Consider the following 22,405-nt stretch of genomic DNA (forward strand, 5'->3'; position numbering starts at 1 on the left):
AAGATAGCAAAGCTGGTCTGTCCTACAGGTGGGCAACAGTCTGGTCTGAAATCCCCTGTTCCATGTACACTCTGAAGGACACGCCTGCCAAAGACCACCTCAGCCGAGGTGAAAGAGTCCAGCTTATAGTGTTTGTTGAAAGGGGAAGGAGAGGACCAAGTTGCTGCTTGACAGACCTCCTCTATAGAGACCTGTATTCACCCATGCCTCAGTTGTGGCCACACTCTTGGTGGAATGGGTAGTTACCCTGTCGAGGCAACAGAAGAGCCTGAAGTTTATATGCCTTAGCGATGCATGCCCTAATCCACCATCTCATAGTTGAAGGGATGACCCAGTTACCCAGCATGAAAGGCTGGAAAGAGACAAACAAGGACTCTGTTCTCCTGAGGGAGGAAATTCTTTTGACATATATGCGGAGGGCCTTCCTAACGTGTACCACCTCCTCTCCAGGGTTGAGCTAGGCCAGAGGTTAAGCAATATCAGTTCCTGAGCCCTTTGGAACCAGATGTTTACATTGGGAACAAAGGAAGGGTTCAACTGCAAACCACCTGAGTGGAATACACATAGGTCCTTCCTTACTGAGAGTGCTGTCAGCTCCGACACCCATTTGACCAATGTAATGGACACAAGGAATGCTACCTTCTATGTAAGGAAACACAGGTTGACCTATCTTAATTGCTCCAAGGGAGTCCCTTGGACAGGTCCCAGGTAGAGTATCTGTGCACCACCTGGGGACTGAAGTTGTTTGCACCCGTGATGAACCTGTGGACCATAGAATGCTGGGTGAGAGATTCCTGTGTTCTGCATGCCAATGTCTCCGAATGGCATTGGGGGATAGCCCATTGTTTAGTCCTTCCTAGAGAAACTCTAGAAATGGGGCTATGGAAATATTTGTTGGAATCAATCTCGCTCTGGCACACCAACTGCAAAAGATCTTCCATGTGACATTGTAGATTTGGTTGGTTGAAGGCCTCCTAGAAGCCTGGATTGTCCTGATCACCCTGGAAGGAAAAGGGTCCCCACTCAGCATACTTTGCTCAAGTGCCCCTGTGGTTCCGGATGGACTAAGGCCCCCCCTGGCTGAAGGAAATCTTGTGCTGAGGGATCCTCCATGGCCAAACTACCGACAGGTTAACAAGGTGTGCAAACCATGGTCTTCTGGGCCGGTGGGCGATCAGGAGTAAAATTTCCACTTCCCCAGCCAGATCACCCTTGGAATAAGGGGAGGAGGGGGGGAAAGGCATACAGCAGCCCTGGAGGCCATGGACTCCGGATTGCATCTACCCTCTCTGCCCCCGGTGCCACAAATCTGGCATAGAACATGGGTAGCTGGCTGTTGTCTTGGCAGGTGGCTCTTGCCTACATTTATTGAAAACCCGTGGTCCTGGAGTACCTGGATTGTGGTTTTTTGATCCTCCCTTTCCCAAAGGCCAGAGGAGGACTGAATTAAGATATCGTCCAGAAGAGGGGTGGCATAGAAATCTAATAAATAATAATAATAATAGTAATAATAATAATAATAATAATAATAAAAATAAATAATAATAATTAGATTTGTATGCCGCCCCTCTCCGAAGACTGGGGGTGGCTCACAACAACAATAATAACAGTGTTACAATGTAAACAAATCTAATATTTAAAAAAACATCTAAAAAACCCATCATTTAAAAATCATGCAACACACGTAAACCATACATAAAAGTATAAAACCCTGGGGGAGATGTCTCAATTCCCCCTTGCCTGGCAATACAGGTGGGTCTTAAGTAATTTGCAAAAGACAAGGAGGGTAGGGGCAGTTCTAATCTCTGGGGGGAGTTGATTCCAGAGGGCTGGGGTTGCCACAGAGAAGGCTCTTCCCCTGGGGACAAACGACATTATTTAGTCGCCGGGACCCAGAGAAGGCCAACTCTGTTGGACCTTATCGGTGGCTGGGATTCGTGCGGCAAAAGGTGGTTCTGGAGGTATTCTGGTCCGATGCCATGTAGGGCTTTAAAGGTCATTACCAACACTTTGAATTGCGACCGGAAACTGATCAGCAGCCAGTGCAAGCCACGGAGTGTTGGAGAGACGTGGGTGAATCTTGGAAGCCCCACGATAACTCTTGTGGCCGCATTCTGCACGATCTGAAAGTTTCTGAACACTTTTCAAAGGTAACCCATGTAGAGAGCATTGCAGTAATTGAACCTCGAGGTGATGAGGGCATGAGCGACTGTGAGCAATGACTCCCTGTCCAAATAGGGCCGCAACTATTGCACCAGGCGAACCTGGGCAAACACCCTCCTCGCCACAGCTGTAAGATGATGTTCCAATGTTAGCTGTGGATCAAGGACGCCCAAGTTGCGGACCCTCTCTGAGGGGGTCAATAACTCCCCCCTCCGGGTAATGGACGGACAGATGGAATTGTCCTTGGGAGGCAAAACCCACAGCCACTCCGTCTTGTCAGGGTTGAGTTTGAGCTTGTTGACACCCATCCAGACCCCAAAAGCTTCCAGGCACCGGCACATCACTTCCACCGTTTCGCTGACCGGACATGGGGTGGAGATGTATAACTAGGTATCATCAGCATACTGATGATACCTCACCCTATGCCCTTGGATGATCTTACCCAGTGGTTTCATGTAGATATTAAATAGCAGGGGGGAGAGGACCGACCCCTGAGGCACCCCACAAGGGAGAGACCTATAGGTCGACCTATGACCCCCCACTAACACCGACTGTGACCGACCGGAGAGGTAGGGGGAGAACCATTGAAGAACAGTGCCTCCCATTCCCAACCCCTCTAGCCAGCACAGAAGGATACCATGATCGATGGTATTGAAAGACGCTGAGAGGTCAAGAAGCACCAGGACAGAGGACAAGCCCCTGCCCCGGCCCTGCCAGAGATCATCCATCAGCGCGACCAAAGCAGTTTCCATGCTGTAGCCAGGCCTGAATCCTGACTGTTGAGGGCCTAGATAATTGACTTCTTCCAAGAACCGCTGGAGTTGGAGTGCCACAACATTCTCAACAACCTTCCCCATAAAGGGGATGTTGGAGACTGGACGGTAGTTATTAAGCACGGCTGGGTCCAGGGAAGGCTTCTTGAGGAGGGGGCGCACAAGTGCCTCCTTGTAAGGAGCCATGAAGGACCACCTCCCCAAAGAAGCGTTGACAATCTCCTGGACCCAGCTCTGTGTCACCTCTCGGCTGGCCAAAACCAACCAAGAGGGACACGGATCCAGTAAACAGGTGGCGGAACTCACAGCTCCAATGGCCTTGTCCACTTCATCAGGTGTCACCAAGTCAAACTCCTCCAAGGTAACGCAGAGTCTGGAGATGTCAGCCAACACTGCAAGCAGCTTAGTAAATGCCCTGGGGGCGGAGAACAGGCAAAATGGCAAAGCCCTGTATTGGTAGTGTCTTCCGCATGATAGAAGTGGAGAAACTGCCGGTAGATGGATGGTCAATCCATTCCTGGATGCTGTCTCCACCACAATGGAGAAAATCTTATTGATGGTTCTGTTGTATAAATTGAATTCAATAGTGTTTAACTAAATATACTTATGTACATAACTACACTACTACAATATCCGTACAGTTTTTGAAAATATTGAATTTCTTTCTACAGGTCGTTCTCAACTTAAAACCACAATTGAAGCCAAAATTTCCAACTGCTAAGCAAGGCAGTTAAGTGAGTTGCATCTCATTTTAGGATCTTTTTTGCTCGAGTTAAGTGAATCACTGCAATTAAGTGAATTATGTGGTCATGAAGTAAATCTGGCTTCCTCCATTGACTTTGCTTGTTGGAAGCCTGCTGGGAAGGTTACAAATGATAATCATAAGACTCTGGTACAGTGCAATTGTCATATACTACATGCCAGTTACCAAGCAATCAAATTGATTAAGTGGAGGACTACCTATATTGAAAGGAAATTAAAAATGATGTGCCATGTTTCAGCTATAATAATTTTATAATAGTAATGAGAATTACACAAAGATTTATCTCCCTTTATTAATATTTTGCACATTTCTTGCTGAATTGAAAAAATAAAAAGGGACATTATGCTAAGTAGCTTTGACTGCTAATTCCAAATAACTCTCAAAGCCAGTAGATGGCACAGGAGAATAGCTTCTGAGCATTTAATTTAGACTAATTAAATTTCTTATAGTTGACTCTAGGTCAAGGAGGCAGTATGCAGTATGTTTTGGATTCAAGGTGTAATTCATTAAAACTTTGACAAATCATTTGAGAAACAGATGATATTTAACTATTCCGAATAGGGCACATTGTTACTGATATCATATACAAGCTTGCCTGTTTCCCCCTGTGCCTCAATTAAATAAAAATGTGTTATACAAAATTTGCATGACAATGGTATGGGAAATACCTGCAACTTAAGTGCTCACAGGTACACCAGACTGATTTCTACTCCTTAGGAAAAACATGTTACAGATTCCATATTATAAAGAGGGGTTTAGAATCATTTGTTTATTATCCTTCTAAATAATATAACTGACACCAAATTCCAATAAATAAAAGAACACATTTATCTTAGATGCATGCTATTACAAAAAGCAAAGGAAAATAGAAGATTACTGATGTTAGAATTATGTACTCAATGAGTTTAAAGTTAACATGGGACACAATACAACTTTACACCAAACTTTAAAATGGTTATCCTTGCAAAGGTATTTCCAGTTTCAAGTTTTAAGTTGATTATGTGATTCCCTCCCCAATCATTTTAGTCTCATTATCACAAATTTTCCAAAATTGTATCCATTTTAACTAATAACTTATCAAAATACATATATCATCTAACATTCGTACGTTCTTCACATTAATAACAATATATAATTTTAGATTTATTCTCAAGAAAAATTGAAAACATATTTTATCACTTTTAGCCTCTCTCTGAACACAGTTAAGTTGTGGAACTCAACTGCTGTTTAAATTTACATACAAGGACTGTGATTTTCTATATCAACATCAAATTTGGACCTCATCGTTAATTGATCAATTATCTTAAGATAATCCTAGCAGAGAAGGATAATGAACACAGGAAACTACAATCATAGAAACATAGAAGATTGACGGCAGAAAAAGACCTCATGGTCCATCCAGTTTGCCCTTATACCTTTTCCTGTATCCTATTCTTAGGATAGACATTTGTTTATCCCAGGCATGTTTAAATTCAGTTACTGTGGATTTACCAACCACATCTGCTGGAAGTTTGTGTCGCGCTGGAAATTGCCAGCCCCCAACGACATTGAGAAACATCCAGTAGTTAGAGAGTTAATTCTGTCTAGTAAGATAGCTCCTCCTGTGTGATGTAACCTGTTTGCTCACATCCTGTCTCTTCTTGAAGAAGAAGGGCTGTCCTTAATTAGGAGACATCTTTCCTCTGTACATCCTTAGCCAGAGGATGTGCTTTTTATGTCTCTTCAGACTTTTATTGTTTTTATACTTTTCTAATAAAAACTAATTGTTCATTCGAACATGCCTTGTCTGTACTTCAATATCCATCTACTCTGGAAGCTCCCGGCTCACTCCTCACGGGCTGAGCGCCTTGTCTAAGGTAAGGGGGTCTCTCCATCCCGACATGGTAGCGAGAGCACGGTTTTTATTGAAGTAATAGACCCCGCTTACACCCCGTAAGCTTCCTAGGAATTTTCCCGAATGCCAGCCAAAAAGAAACGTAATCCTCTCACGCAATCCTACGTGGATTCCCTCACGAGTGACCAGTTGGCCCAACTCAAGGAGACAATTCGTGTAACCGATTGTAAAAGGAATCCTACAATGTCTTTGCACGGTGAGAAGGAAGTTCTTCCAGCTGACGCCTGCATTCAACAAACCGTAAGTGAATCTTACTTGATTGATGATGTAGAAACCAGGGAACAGGATTGTAAAACTACCCAGGGTGAGCCCTCCGGCAGTCTTTCCATTAATCCTAGCAAAGATGAGGAGGAGGAAACTTTAACTCTCTTCCCCTCACAATCATCTGGCACGCACGTTAAGGCACAAGCCAAGACAAGGCACCTAGATGATTTCAGCTCTCTCGCTTCTGCTAACATAAAGGGAACTTCCCTAAACTTGCAGACAATTGAGCAGCTCATTGAGAAGGATGAGAAGGAGATTCACGCTTTGGAATCAGTCTGTCTCCACTTTGATAACCTTCCTACAATGAAAAATATAGAGCAGCAAGAAGTCTATTTCAGTTATTTAAAAAAGGCTGATAATGCCAGGACTGAATTACGATCTCTGAAGAAACTTCAGCTTAAACTTATTACAGAAAAGATGGAGGTTATGTCCCTGAGAGGTAGTTCACGTGCTCATTCTCCAAAGGGAGAGATAGAAGGAATCCATTCCTCCCACTCACCCCAAGATACGCATGTGCACATCGTAAATCCTCCCGTGGTCACACATTTCTTTCCGCCAAGCTCTAACATAGAACACATTCCTTTCCAAGAAGGGAGGGCTACCCAGCCCGAAGATAAAAAAATGGTCCCTTTGCAATTTAAAACTGCAAGCCGAGGAGGGGGGAGGCTTTCCCCCACTGCTACAAGTTCCGCAGCAGCGGCCACTAGTGGATGGAATGCGCCACAGGCACAGTTAATTCCTGAAACAAATGCATTTGAAGTGAAGCCTAATGAATTTAGAGTTTCCCTCACAGCTAAGATGCAAAGGCAATCGGTCCCTCATGTTCCAGATTCTTCTGTTTCATCGCAGAGACCTCCAGTTTTTATTCCACAGATGCCTGTAAAACTTCCCCAGGTGGGACAGCCACAAGGTTTGCCAGGAGGAGTTGGGGCTCAACCCCAGCAACTCCAAGCGGTCCAGCTGACTGCATCAACAAGGCATACCATCACCTCTCCTACACTAAAAGGTGAGTTTGTGCTGTTACCAAATCAACTGGATTTTAAAGTATGGCTTTGCAGGATAGGACTGATCTTTATACTCATGTCTATAGACTCTGATGTTTTGTTCAACCCATGTACTCCTGAATGGAAGAACGTTGTTGACAGATTCAGCAGATATCCACTGCCTTTTAAATCTACTCAGAGACTCTGTAACATGCTAACTGAAGAAGCAGAGTTGCTGAACACTGGCCTTAGACCTATGTCAGCAGCATTTAAATCTAACTTGGCCAAGGGCGGTCAGCAGAAAACAAGTACTCCAAAGTACTCACGCCAGAAACCTTTTAAGAAGGATGACACTCGCAAATCTCCTGATGTGCAAACTGTGAAGTCTGGCGAGACTGATCATCCACCTTATCCAACCCAGCCTAAAGGCGCACACAAGAAAGGATCCAGAGGAAAGAGTTCTGGAGCTGCAAAGTCAACTCCCAAAGACTCAAAAGATGACAAACCTACTTATGTTGGTACCATCCACCTCAGCATTGTTCCTGACAAGAGTCCACTCTACGACATTCGTGAGTTATGGACCCTAGACAGCGGAGCAGCGGCACACATCGCGTACCGGAAGGAATCCTTCAGTGAGCTACACCCGACAGATGTCAAGGAAGTGTTTGGAGTTGGTGATCTACGTTCCAAGGTGGAAGGAAAAGGAAAAGTCTTCGTCAAAGAACTGGACTCCCTTATCTCAAATGTTTTCTACGTTCCAACTGCCAAGAACAACATCCTTAGTGGATATTGCCTGAGAGAAGAATTGAAGGTTGTAATAAACTATGAACTTGTTGACACCAACATTATCAAGGATGGCAAACTTCTTGCTACTGCCATCCCCATCAAAGGTGTCTTTTATTTGCAACCCAAACCTGCCAGCAAAGGTAGTGTAAGTATAAGCGTTCCAAAGGGCGTATGCACAGGTCCAGAGAGAAACCCTGGTGCCACCGCTAGTTCAAAGGTTCCTAAAACCAATGAAACCCCTGAGGTTCCTAATGCTGTTAAAAATGTTAAACATATGTTAACAAACAAATCTTTTCATTCCAGGTGCATTCACAGATGGCATCGTCGCTTGGGGCATGCTTCTTACCCCGTCTTAGCAAAGATGTCTGAATATGTTGATGGTTTCACAATTGATGGGGCTTGCAAGGTTTACCTAGATTGTAAAATTTGTAATTCTGCAAAATCCCGGCACTCCCCGGTCCCAAAAATTGCTGTCCGGCTGTGTACACGCATCTTTGAATTGGTCCATACCGACGTTGTCGGTCCATTTCGGCCTACTGTTGGTAAACGTAAGTATTTCTTAACTGTAGTTGACAGTTACTTACGATTTGGCTATGTTTTTCTTTTAAAACAAAAATCAGAGGCGTTTGAGGCTTTTAAAGGCTTTGCTGCAGAGATACTCACCCAACACGACGTCTGGATCAAGCGGATTCAAAGTGATCGTGGAGGCGAATTTATGTCGCAACAGTTCCAAGGATGGATGGCCAGGAATGGAATCCGCCAGCAGACCTCATCACCCGGGACGCCACAGCAGAATGGTGTGTGCGAACGCAGGAACGGGATTCTGCAGACAATGTTTCGTTGTCTCATTGAGGATGCAAACGTGGACTTTTCATACTGGGGCGAAGCATTAAGGTATGCTAATTACATTGTTAACAGAACATGGAGTAACGTCATTCAAGACACTCCTTATTACTTGCTCCATGGCAAGAAACCTGACATTCAAAATATTTACATTTTTGGTTGTTATGCCACTGTTAACATTCCAGTTGAACAGAGAAGAAAAGGAGGTCGTGTCAGAAAGAATGAGATTCATCGGCTTTGATGAAGTCTCCAAGTACCACAAATTTGCTGACTCTCATCACAGAGTTTACATTTCTAATTCAGCCAAATTTGAGGAAGACACAAATTGGTCCAGTATACATAGTAATGATACTTCAGTTTATTTTCCTAAGGAAAGTGTGCAGAGTCCTGATGCCCAGGGAGCTGTGCCAGATATTCTTGATGTTCCAGATAATGAACAGCCTTCGACAGTTGCCGAGGAAACCTCTGGTGATGAACTTGAAGGCGGAGATGATGATGAAGGATGGACCAGCGTTCCAAGACGTTCCAAGAGAACTACCAAAGGAACTCCTCCAAAGAGATTTGCACAGCAAGTATCTGATTCTCCTTATCTTTTCATGTGTAACAATCTTACACTTCCACCTGATCATTTTCACCAGATCAAACTTTTGCCTGACTCTGAACAAGAAAAATGGCATGAGGCTATGGAACACGAACTGGACTGTTTAAAGAAACTTAATGTGTTCCAGAAGGTGGAGCCTCCTAACAAGAAGAAAGTCATTGGCACACGCTGGGTGTATAAATTCAAACAAAAACCTAATGAGGAAAAGCTGTACAAAGCTAGACTCGTAGCTCAAGGATTCTCTCAAGTTTATCCGGAAGACTACACAGACACATACTCACCCACAGTCAGAAATGAAAGTGTCAAGATTGCCCTAATCACTGCTGTTGCTTTGGGTTTAGAGGTTTTTCAGTTCGATGTAGAGACTGCCTATCTGAACGCTGATCTGAATGAAGAGATCTACGTCAAGGGTGCTCCTGGATTCCAGAACCGAGAAGGAGAGGTTTGGTCTCTGAGCAAGTCTTTATACGGCCTCAAGCAGAGCGCCCTCTGCTGGTACAAATTATTATCCCAAAAGCTAAATTCAATGGGCTTTATTAAGTCCAAATCTGATGGATGCGTGTTCACAAAAGGGCAAGGTAAGACTTATGAAATTGTTCTTGTTTATGTTGATGATATTGTTTATGTGGGTCTCAATGAAAGCACTAGTCAAACTTTTGCTAAGGGCCTTGAGAAACATTTCACCTTAAAAAGCCTAGGGCATATCAATGATTATCTAGGTGTTCAGTTTGAGAAAACTGAGAAGGGGTTCTCTCTTTCACAAGAAAGTAAGGTTGACCAGCTTTTGCAAAATTGTAACATGTCTGATGCGCATACTTGTCGTTCTCCTATGCAAACTGACTTTTACAGGTTAACCCGAGAAGAGTATCCTGATTTTGAGAACAAAACATTGTACCGGTCAGTGATTGGATCGCTATTGTACATCAGCAGCTGGACGAGACCTGACATTTCACTGAGTGTGAATCTACTGTCCAGATACGTTGGAAAGGCTACCACGTTTCATTGGTCTTGCATAAAGAAGCTGCTCAAATACATGAAGCTCACGAAAGGCAAGAAGCTGTACCTTGAGCCAGATCATGTTGGGTACCCTGAAGTGATTTGTTATGCTGATGCTGACTGGGCAAGTGACACAGAAACACGAAAAAGTACTTCTGGTTATATCATGTTTTTAAATGGTTGTCCTTTCTTTTGGAAAGTTAGGCAGCAGAAGTTTATTTCTTGCTCTTCAACTGAATCTGAATATGCATGTGTTTCTGATTGCTGTAATGCATTAATGTCTCTTTTTCCTCTCATTGATAGTATTTGGAAAGGTCCTATGACACCAATTGTTATTATGGAGGATAATATTTCAGTTGCATTCATTGCTGAAGCTGAATTTGTTGGAGCTCGTTCACGGCACATTCACATCCGGTATCAAAATATCCGAGAGAAGGTGAAAGATGGTTTCGTGAAATTTCAGTATGTGGCTACTACTGAGCAGATCGCTGACTTGCTGAATAAGCCATTGCCAGCTGATCAACATGAATACCTCACCAACAAATTGTGCCTTAAGTGAATTGATGTCTTGATGTCCTGATGTCCCTCTTGTCTCTGATGACTGACAAAGAAGGGGTGTCGCGCTGGAAATTGCCAGCCCCCAACGACATTGAGAAACATCCAGTAGTTAGAGAGTTAATTCTGTCTAGTAAGATAGCTCCTCCTGTGTGATGTAACCTGTTTGCTCACATCCTGTCTCTTCTTGAAGAAGGGCTGTCCTTAATTAGGAGACATCTTTCCTCTGTACATCCTTAGCCAGAGGATGTGCTTTTTATGTCTCTTCAGACTTTTATTGTTTTTATACTTTTCTAATAAAAACTAATTGTTCATTCGAACATGCCTTGTCTGTACTTCAATATCCATCTACTCTGGAAGCTCCCGGCTCACTCCTCACGGGCTGAGCGCCTTGTCTAAGGTAAGGGGGTCTCTCCATCCCGACAGTTTGTTCCAAGCATCTACTACTCTTTCAGTGAAATAATATTTTCTCACGTTGCTTCTGATCTTTCCCCCAACTAACCTCAGATTGTGCCCCCTTGTTCTTGTGTTCACTTTCCTATTAAAAACACTTCCCTCCTGAACCTTATTAAACCTTCTAACATTTAAATGTTTCAATCATTTATTTTTATTTATTAGATTTGTATGCCACCCTCTCCAAGGACTCCCCACTTTCCCTTCTGTCCTCCAGAGTATACAGATTGAGTTCATTAAGTCTTTCCTGATAAAGTTTTATGCTTAAGACCTTTCACCATTTTTGTAGCCCTTCTTTGGACCCGTTCAATTTTGTCAATATCTTTTTGTAGGTGAGGTCTCCAGAACTGAACACAGTACAGTGATACCTCTACTTAAGAACTTAATTCATTCCGTGACCAGGTTTTTAAGTAGAAATGTTCTTAAGTAGAAGCAATTTTTCGCATAGGAATCAATGTAAAAACAAATAATGTGTGCAAACCCACTAGGAAAGAAATAAAAACTCAGAATTTGGGTGGGAGGAGGAGGACGAAAAGGACAGTCGCTGCCGAAGGAAGAATGTGAGGGGAATCAAAAAAATCCAAAACTATAAGGCTTAAAAAAAAAGAGGGATTCTGAGGTGGCAAGGAGGAGCATGCACCTCCAATATACCCAGCGCGAGGCTGCCTCCCGTACACTGTCTTCCATACACTGGCTGCTGCTGCTGCAACCTGCTGCCTCTTCCTTCCCATGCTGAAGAGCTCCCCTCTCCTCTCGCTCGCTCGCTTTGTAGCTGGTGCCTTTCCTTCACTGTGGTGACTCCTCGGTTGCCCAGAGCGAAGGGAGTGTTTCTTTTCTCTGGGCGCTGGCAGAGGTTTATTCCCTGTCCATGCGCCTAGAGAAAGGAAAATGCTTCATTCGCTTTGGACTGCCAAAGCATCCTTAAGCGCCACCAAAAGGCTCCTCTGGCAGCCCAGATGGCTGGGATTAAAGGGGGAATGGCAGGAAACTGGCCAGACCTTCGTGCCATTCTCAAATTTCTTGGGAATTCTTTCGGGGCTCGGGTTCTTAAGTAGAAAATGGTTCTTAAGTAGAGACAAAAAAATCTTGAACATCTAGAAAAGTTCTTAAGTAGAGGCGTTCTTAAGTAGAGGTACCACTGTATTCCAAAGGTGGTCTCACCAGTGCTCTATACAGCAGGATCACAATCTCCCTCTTCCTGCTTGTTATACCTCTAGCTATGCAGCCAAGCATTCTGCTGGCTTTCCCTACCACCTGACTGCACTGTTCACCCATTTTGAGACTGTCAGAAATCACTACTCCTAAATCCTTCTCTTTTGAAGTTTTTGCTAACGTGGAACTACCAATACAATACTCAGATTGAGGATTCCTTTTCCCCAAGTACATCATTTTACATTTTACATTAAACTGCAGTTTCCATTGCTTTGACCATTTATTTAGTAAAGCTAAATCATTTGCCATACTACAGATGCTTCCAACAACCAACCGTATTGCACACTTTAGAGTCACTGGCAAATAGGCAAACCTTCCCTACCAAACTTTCCCCTATGTCACTCACAAAGATATTAAAAAGAATAGGACCCAGTACAGAACCTTGTGGCACGCCGCTTGTAACCAGTCTCTGCTCAGAATACTCGCCATTTACAACAACCCTCTGATGTCTATGCTTCAGCCAGCTGCAAAACCACTGAATTATCCAGGAATTAAGTCCAATCTTCATTAACTTATCTATCAGCTCTTTATGTGGAACTGTATCAAAGGCTTTGCTGAAGTCCACATAGGCACTATCCATGGCATTACCTTCATCCAACACCTTTGTGACATAGTCAAAGAAATCAATGAGATTAGTCTGACATGATTTGCCTTCAGTAAAGCCATGTTGGTTTGGGTCCAATAAGTTACTGGTTTTTAGGTGCTGATCAATTCTGATCAGAAAATCAATTCTGCTTTGCCCATAGCTATATGCAATATAATGTTAATATCATAACTCAGACATTTTAGTTTATAAAAGCATTTATTAGTAACAATTATAATACTTGTTAAACTCCTTACCATAGCAAAGCCAACATCTGCTTTTTTTAATGCTGGGCCATCATTGGTTCCATCACCAGTCACTGCTACAACCTGCCTTTGTTCTGACACTGTGCTATCGATTATTCCTAAAAACAACAAGTATTTGTTACAACAGTACATATTTATACTGTTGTAATAGTACATATTTATATTGTTACAAATTATACAAACATTACAAATTTCAGTAATTTATTTATTCATATACTGAAACTGAGTAAATGTCTATCTAAATCCAATATTTATACTGCATAGTAAGATATAGTCTTCTATTTCTCAAGAGCGTTTCCAGCTATTGAAAAACCGTTTTGCAAAAAAAGCTGTTAGAAAATGTATTTACCCTTGTAGACACATTTGTACTGTGGTGTTGTTCTTTCTTTAATAAATAAAATTTTATAAATAAAAAAAGAAAGAAAGAAAATGTATTTACCTTTCACCAGTGTATGTTTGTCAGTGGGAGAAGACCTTGCAAGTACTCGAAGTTTTGGCCAAATTTTGTCTATTCGCTCCTGTTCTATCTGTAAAGAAAGCTCAGATTAATTTCATAACTAAGTTTTCATAAGTCAAAAAAATAATATTAGCCATACCCACCTCTCCTTTTTCATTACGTATTCGTCTATTGAATTCCTTGCCTTCCAGGCATAAGAAGTCTTCACCAGGATGCAAAATACTACATTTTAATGCAATAGCACGAGCAGTATTAATATTGTCACCAGTAACCATACGGACAGTTATACCAGCACGCTGGCATTTTTTAATTGCATCTGGTACCTAAGGAGAAGGAAAAGCTAATTATGTCATTATTTTTCAGCAATGATTAATTTTAAAAGACTTAACTGCTTTTGACTAAAATACTAAGATTTAATGCCATGTATGTGTCAATAATTTTATGTTATTTAATGCTGATATATTTTACATATACTTCATCATGTGCCACGAAATTGTTTTCAGTTCCTAGTGACATGCAGGTTTCCTCTATTATTCATCAATCCCTAACTTCTTCTTTCAAGTCCTAAAGATATACATTAATTGTGATGTGTGACTATAATGTTCCTAGGGTCACGGTTAGGCAATTGGTATCCTCCTAATGTTTAGGAATTAAGGTCGAATCAATCCCTGAATTCACAAAGTAAGTAATCTGGAAATTGAAACTTAAAATCTTAGAAAGGCACTTATACAACGTCTGGTACATCTGAGACAGTCAGCTCACTGATTAAGATAGTATAAGATTTTATGATTCTCCTAAGTGCGGGCAAAATGAAAAGACTGGAAGACGTTACTGTTTAATTGATGCACAAAGAATTTGTGGCAAAACCTAATTCTTAGGCAACAGATATAAACAATAAAAACTATACAAATTACATCATATAGCACAAAACATATAACATCTGCATTTTGAAGAAATGGCTTCATAATTATTCTAATGAGTAAGAACCTACTTCTGTGACATTTAAGCAATTTTAAATTACATACATACGTACGTACATACATACATACATACATACATACATACACATATATATATATATGCCTATTAAAGTGAATATTATTCAATCACTATTCTTAAATATAGAACAAAGGAAATGTGGGAGTTCATCTACTTTCCAAAAACAGTACTAAAAATAGCTATTACTCATTTCCAGAAAGTCTTGGAAGATAAGTTTAAATCAATGGTTATTAAGTCCTCAAACCATGATGAATGACATTGTGCCCTACCTCAGGTCTCACAGGATCTTCAATGCCTACAACAGCAATGCACGTAAGACCAGTGACAATATCATTTTCATTATCCCATTCTGGTTCGGGTTCTCCAGCTGGGAAGTCTCGGAATGCTAGACATATTGTTCTGAGTCCCTCTGATGCCATAGGTTCTATAACAGTTTTTACAATATCATCACGGTCTCTTGGTCTGAATACTTTTGGTTCACCATTAGCGCTTAGTATCTTGAAACACCTACAGACAAAATACAACCCATTTCAAGATTCTGAATGTCAATGAAATCTCTTCCAACTCAAAGAGTTCACTCTCAATGCCTAGTAAGGTTTTTTTTTAAATCCCTTTAATTTATGGAAATTTTGTTTAACTCCACTGAACAGTGTGGAAAAATGTGTTCCAGGGTTTAGTGCTGAAGAGAAATTGGAAGAATGTTAGGAAAACTATGAAAAGGATAAAATGCAATTTGTTCTAAATCACTATGAATTCATAATGTACTTAACATAGTTTGGGATGATCTCAGAATATCCATAAGTAAGAATATTTTGATGCATATTCGAAAGGTTAAAAACATTAAGCCATAAGAGCCAATTTGTTGTAACAGTTAAGATATCAAGACGGAAACTGGGAGACTGTGAGTTCTAGTCCCAATTGAAGCACAAAACCAAACTGGTTCACTGTGAGCCAATTACTCTCTTAGCCATAGGAAGGAGGCAATCTTGCCACGAGAAGGTCTAAGCAGTCACCAAGAGTGGATAGTATTAAAAAATGGTAAGTATAAAACATCCTTTTCAAAGAAGAGTGCTTGTTTGAAAGGGTGTACACTTATTTTATTTGACAAATGTTTTTATTAACAGAAGAAGAATAAACCTTCAAAAAGTATTTTTCTCTCTGGGCAGTATATTCACAGCTATAGCTAACTACAAGATTCTATAAATAAGGCACAATAAGGAAACTGTTCAAGAATTAAACTGGCAAAAGCTTTCCAGGAAATACCATTATTTTCAGCAGTAATTCCGGTAAATAATAAAAGAACACAAGAACAAGGGGACACAATCTGAAGTTAGTTGGGGGAAAGATCAAAAGCAACATGAGAAAATACAGTATTATTTTACTGAAAGAGTAGTAGATCCTTGGAACAAACTTCCAGCAGACGTGGTAGATAAATCCACAGTAACTGAATTTAAACATGCCTGGGATAAACATATATCCATCCTAAGATAAAATACAGAAAATAGTATAAGGGCAGACTAGATGGACCATGAGGTCTTTTTCTGCCGTCAGACTTCTATGTTTCTATGTTTCTATGTAAGTAAAAATAAAATAGAACAATAAAACAACCAACGAAAAAGAAAACAAAAACACATCAATATGATTAGCAAAAAGAAAAAAAAAGATGGACAGCAGGGGTGGTGGTTGCTGAGTCTGCTATTAATCCAGCAGTCACCTCCAAAGTGAACTCTCCCATTAGGTCTCCAGGACAACTTGCAAAATGAGAGAAGATTGGGGGACAGAACTTATCCTGGAGGGCAGGGCGTTCCAACGGCAGATACTTTGGCAGAGAAGGCTCCTCTTCTGGAACCTGGCAGTCAGAGTTCTTTGATTGACGGGATCTGCAGTGGGCACTCTCCATCAACATCAGTATGGTAGGTCAGGAAAGACTTAGTGGGACAGCATGGTTCATCAAGTAGCCTGGACTTATGCCATTAAGGGCTTTAAAGGTCATAACCAACCACACCTGGAAGCAAACCAGTAGCCAACGTAGTTCGCTGGGCAGCGGTATAATATGAGCCATACTAGGGCTCCAAAAACTACTCTCTCTGCCACATTTTGAACCATCTTAGCTTCCAAATGGATTTCAAGGATAGCATTGAATTAATCCAGAGGAGAGATTACCAGGGCTTGAGTAACTGAGTACAGAGTCAAGATCCAGAAAAGGTCACCGCTGGTGCACAAACCAGAGTGGACAAAAGCTCTCCTAGTCACACCTTGCTACCTACTCTTTCAGCAGGAGACATGAATCTAGAAGAACCTCAATTGTTAACTGGGCCTGAATAGAGAAATGCAACTCCATTGAGAACCAGAGATGACAAAGCCCAGTATCCTGAGGCTCTGTGCACTCAAAGCCAACCAGTGGACCATTGTTCATTGTCCCCTATCCAGGATCCCACAGCCTCCAGACATCACGAGAGAACAGAAACAACGTCACTTGGGTCACCACATGTAGAAATATAGAGCTGAATATCATTAGCATATTGATAACATCTCAACTCACGGTGATGGATTATCTTACCCAGTGGCTTCACGTAGATGTTAAATAGAAGAGTAGAGAGTAACAAGTTTTGCAGGAAGCCACAAATGAGTAGTTGGGTGTGTGTGTGGATTTTTCAATCCCTATTAACACCGAGTTATCTTAGAGAAAGGAACTGAACTAGTTTAAAACTGTGCCATCAATCCTTAATTTGTGAAACTGGCCCAAAAGGGTACCATGGCTGGTGGTATTGAAGGCCGCTGAGAGGTGAAGAAGGGTAAGAATGGTTGCACAACATCCTTTTTGCTTTCACCAGATATCGTCCTTAAGTGCAACCAAGGCTGTCTCTGCCCTATAGCCAGACCTGAATTCAGACTGAAAGGGATCCAGGAAATCTATTTCATCCAGGATTCTCTGGAGCGGCCGAATATCCACTTTTTCTACTGCTTTCTCTAAAAAGGGGAGATGATAAACTGAAGAAAAATTGCCCAGGCAGGTGGAATTGAGTGATGGTTTCTTAAGGAGAGGACAAACAGAGCCTTTTTATCCCCTCTTGCAGGAATGGCCACTGTTTCTAAAATTAAGGAACTTTTTAAAAAGATAGTTTATGAATTAATCTAACACCACATCATGTCAAACAAAAGCCTTCACTTGTTAGTACAGATTAAAAACACCTTTACATCCACTTTGAAGACTGCTTGTTCAACCTTGTTAGCAAAGCAAATGTTCTAATAATAGAATATATTATTCTAATTTGAAGGGCTACTGAGAAGTTATAAATACAGTGTTTAACTACATGAAATACCCTTTCACATATTTAATCAAATTTCTATAATAGAATTATTTAAATGCCAGGGACTACCATTTCAAGAATACAAAGAATCCCCAAATATAAAAATTAACTTGCTTTTTAAGTACTATCTCTGATGCACCCTTGCTGAATATCCGGAAACTGCCATCTGAGTTCTTTAACACAGTACTCATAGATTTTCTAACAGAGTTGAAAGTGTAGACTTTATAGAGTGCCTCTTCTGGTATTTCATTTCTAACTTCCTGGTAATCTCGTTTCAAATCCAGAAGGAATCCCAGCAAGGCACATTCAGTTTTGTTACCAACATGGCGAGGGAGGCCACCTTCTTTTTCAGGAGGCTGAAAGACAAAGCAATCTTTTTGACTAGGAATTTGCTTCAATAAGCAACAATAATTTAGGATTTAACCTTTTGGAAACAGTTTATGAATTATAAATACAGTGTTTAAACTAAACGTCTTACATGTAGTTTCCATGAAAGTACATTTCTCAAGAAACACATTTGTCTTCAAGTGCAACTTTTAAGATTTAGTCACCTTTGACATTTTTGTCCACATGCAATATTAAATGTGTATTTTAATCTTAGATAAGAAATTGCTAGAGATAATTTCTCAATAAGTCACACACCCTTCCCCTCCACACATATAGACCTATTATCATTTCAGGTTTTTATATCCCAGTTTTCCTCATGAGAAGTCTTTTTAATTATATTAAATTACATAACTGTTAGAAGCTATTGTGATCTAAAACATAATCATATACAGTGATCCCCCGCTCGTTGCGAGGGTTCCGTTCCAGGACCCCCTGCAACGAGCGGGTTTTCGCGAAGTAGCGCTGCGGAAGTAAAAACACCATCTGCGCATGTGCAGATGGTGTTTTTACTCCCACAGTGCTAGCGAGGAGCCGAAGATTGGGGGCGGCGCGGCTGTTTGCCGCCGGCATGGGGGGCTTCCTAGCAGCCCCCCAAACCCGGGTTGGGGGTCCGGGGGGCGCTGGCTCTCGGCGCTTTCGAGCTGAGTCCGGGAGCGAATTCGCTTCCGGACTCAGCTCAAAAGCGCCGATAGCCAGCGCCAACGAACGGCTTGTCCACGCTGGCTCTCGGCGCTTTCGAGCTGAGTCCGGGAGCGAATTCGCTTCCGGACTCAGCTCAAAAGCGCCGATAGCCAGCACCAACGAACGGCTTGTCCACGCTGGCTCTCGGCGCTTTCGAGCTGAGTCCGGGAGCGAATTCGCTTCCGGACTCAGCTCAAAAGCGCCGATAGCCAGCGCCAGCGAACGGCTTGTCCACGCTGGCTCTCGGCGCTTTCGAGCTGAGTCCGGGAGCGAATTCGCTTCCGGACTCAGCTCAAAAGCGCCGATAGCCAGCGCCAGCGAACGGCTTGTCCACGCTGGCTCTCGGCGCTTTCGAGCTGAGTCCTGGAGCGAATTCGCTTCAGGACTCAGCTCGAAAGCGGCGAGAATGAACGGCGTGGGCGGGCGAAGGGCGGGCGGCAGCGAGGAGTTTGCGTGGGAGGTGGGGAAACTCCTCGCTGATGCCAGCAAGAGGGGGAAGACCCGGGGAAGCCGCCCAGCAGCTGATCTCCCGGTTGCCATCTACGCATGCGTGCCCATAGAAAAAACGGGCACGCATGCGTAGATGGTATTTTGACTTCCGGGTTGAAAAATCGCGAAGTACCCTGTTCGCAATGGTTGGGGACGCAATAAACGGGGGATCACTGTATTACCACAAATGTTGGTTTATAGTTGTGGAAGCATACATAAATTGACACACACAAATCAGATTCAATTTACTGACCATGCTCATAGCTTCTCAACAAAATTGTTTTTTCTGCCTATCTTGGGATTGCAATAGGATGGCGGATGCGGCAGAGAATTTGCCAGATGCTAAACATGGATTTTATTTGGTTTGGTGAGTTATTTAGGGCAGCGTTTCCCAACCTTGGCAACTTGAAGATATTTGGACTTCAACTCCCAGAATTCCCCAGCCAGCGAATGCTGGCTGGGGAATTCTGGGAATTGAAGTCCAGATATCTTCAAGTTGCCAAGGTTGGGAAACACTGATTTAGGACATTTCTCTGTACATGGTCTTGTAATATGTGTTTTGTAATCTATCTCTATAACAGGGATTTTCATTTTCCCCCCTACATTCTAGAATAGGGGTGTCAAATCCATGGCTTGCAGATATGTTATATGCTGGCCACCCCCTCACATTTTAGCAAAGGGGGAAAAAGTTGTGATATGTGATGTGATGACATGACAACACGAGTTTGACACCCTGTTCTAAAATATCTTAAAATCGGCTGAAAGATTGCCCTCAAACATTTCTAAGAACAGTACTGAGGTGGGAGCAGATGGCTGTGTATGTACTGGGATCAGATGGCTGTGTATGTTCCCATTTGCTTACCCTTAGTCCCTTGCAGAAGATTATGGGGAAAATAAACTCTCTGAAAGGACTCACCCATAGTTCATGTTTTAGCTCCACAGAACCCATTTAAAAAGCCACAAACATCCAGGGATTTGCAGAACCCAGGTTTTTTGGAGGGAAAAACCCATCTATGCTAAGAATATGTTATATACATTTCTTTGCATCTTTTAATAGATGGTCTAGTGGTTAAAGCCCCAGGCTAGAAACTAACAGACTGATTTGCAAAAACAAGGAGGGAGGGCTAATAAATAAATGAAGCTAAGGATCAGTTTACATGACCCAGAATAAAGTTTGGTTATGCTTTATAAATTTAAAATGGGTTAATCTTTGAAGAGCAAATGTAAATATAGCATTTTACATTTAATGCTAATTTTCAACACCATATTAAAATAAAGAAAATCAACTACTTGCATTAATTACAAGAAAGGTCTTGTAAATTTAATAATGTTTTGTTAATGTACAGGTGATGTTATAATATGACATAAATATTTAAAAAGAATTTTACTATATTCACCTTTAACAAGTTAAATTTAAATAGTTTTATACAAACATTGATTAAAATATACTTAATTAACAAAATATTAATGCTCAGTTTGGATGGAAATATGTTCAATGTTAAAGCATGTGTCTTTTCAATATATACCTACCAAGATTTTGGAAGTATAAGCAGAATTAACAGAGATGCCTGTTACAAGATATGATAAGGTTTTATCAGGAATAGCTTGCACTTCAGGAATTTTTTTATAATGCTTTTCACTGATATAAGCCTGAACCACTGTCATTCTGTTCATTGTCAGGGTTCCTGTTTTATCTGAGCAAATGGCTGTTGCATTTCCCATTGTTTCACAAGCATCCAGATGTCTGACCAAATTGTTATCTTTCATCATTTTCTGTTTCAAAAAAGGACAAAATCAAGTCTGAACAGCATTAAGGCATTCTTAGAAAGTATTTGTACTATCTTTCCCAGGTTGAATTTCTTATACGAACGCAAATGTGGAGGTTTTCCAGGAGATACCAGACAAAATAAAGGAGTAGACTGCATATTTGTAACATTTGGAAAGAATCTGGCAAGCTCCCAGTCTTTTAGTTTTCCAGAAGCCACTGGGATAGAGTAATGGGAGCCTAGAGATAGTTATGGAAGCATCGTTTTAGAAGATGAATGGGACGCCAGCGATTTTTTTTAGTTGTTGTTTTTAATAGATTGTAATTTTATTATTATGGCGAGCTGCCCAGAGTTGTGCCCTAAGATAAATGGCCATGCATATCTTTTCTAAAAAAAATAAACAGGTAAAAATTATATTTAATTCTAGAATGTAAGAGTGCCAGCCATTAGATCAGATGAATAATCAGCTGACTGCTTCTGCTTGTTACTCTCCCTTCATGCCCACTTCCATCATGAAGCTCCCATCTGTTCAAGTAATGCACTTTGTTCTGATAGATGGCTGTATCCCTTGGCTATGATAGCACTTTCTGCAATTTATCATTCCTTTGTATCGTTGCTCATTCTTAAGAGGGATTTTTATTAATCAAATTCCATCATTTTATCTCTGAAGTCCTCATCACATTCTATTACTAGATAGGCACATAAGACTTACATGCACTAGGGATTAAGCAAGGCAAAAAGCCATATAAAAGGGGAACTCTCAAAGTCATTTCTGTACATTTCTCTTTGACGTATAGCATACTGTACTGTTCGGAGAGGGGACGCATACAAATCTAAATAATAATAATAATAATAATAATAATAATAATAATAATAATAATAATAATCTTTAGTTCTATTCCATCAGAAAGAGCCAGTTCTCCATCTGGGAACTCTTATACTTGTACAGCAGCAGATGGCAGCTGTGACCATGAAAGTATTTGCTAAATTTTGGCTGAAATGTCAGCTGTGACCCATCTTACAGCAGAGAGTACTACTAATGGTTATTTATGCTCTTCTCACTTGGGCTACTAGAATCCAGTCTACATGCGGCTGTCCCAGACACTACTATGTTAATATAGTTTATAACTATAATTAGGTTTATAGTGAATATAAACTATAGTTGCCTGGTCTGTCTGCT

At 41.4% G+C, this 22,405-nt stretch overlaps 1 protein-coding gene across 3 annotated transcripts in view; it reads right to left on the reverse strand.

Annotated features, from left to right (window-relative positions):
• Positions 1 to 22,405, reverse strand: part of ATP2B1 (ATPase plasma membrane Ca2+ transporting 1) — a 103,043-nt gene that overhangs the window by 13,924 nt on the left and 66,714 nt on the right. For all 3 annotated transcript variants that reach the window (XM_070755807.1, XM_070755806.1, XM_070755808.1), the window contains exons 10-15: positions 20,990 to 21,232; positions 18,017 to 18,258; positions 14,861 to 15,098; positions 13,736 to 13,915; positions 13,575 to 13,662; positions 13,127 to 13,233 (exon numbers count right to left, since the gene is read on the reverse strand). In XM_070755807.1, the coding sequence (XP_070611908.1) occupies positions 13,127 to 13,233; positions 13,575 to 13,662; positions 13,736 to 13,915; positions 14,861 to 15,098; positions 18,017 to 18,258; positions 20,990 to 21,232 (1,098 nt within the window). The remainder of the gene's footprint in view (positions 1 to 13,126; positions 13,234 to 13,574; positions 13,663 to 13,735; positions 13,916 to 14,860; positions 15,099 to 18,016; positions 18,259 to 20,989; positions 21,233 to 22,405) is intronic.

The sequence above is a fragment of the Erythrolamprus reginae genome, chromosome 6, assembly GCF_031021105.1.
Source record: "Erythrolamprus reginae isolate rEryReg1 chromosome 6, rEryReg1.hap1, whole genome shotgun sequence".
NCBI classification, from domain to species: domain Eukaryota; kingdom Metazoa; phylum Chordata; class Lepidosauria; order Squamata; family Dipsadidae; genus Erythrolamprus; species Erythrolamprus reginae.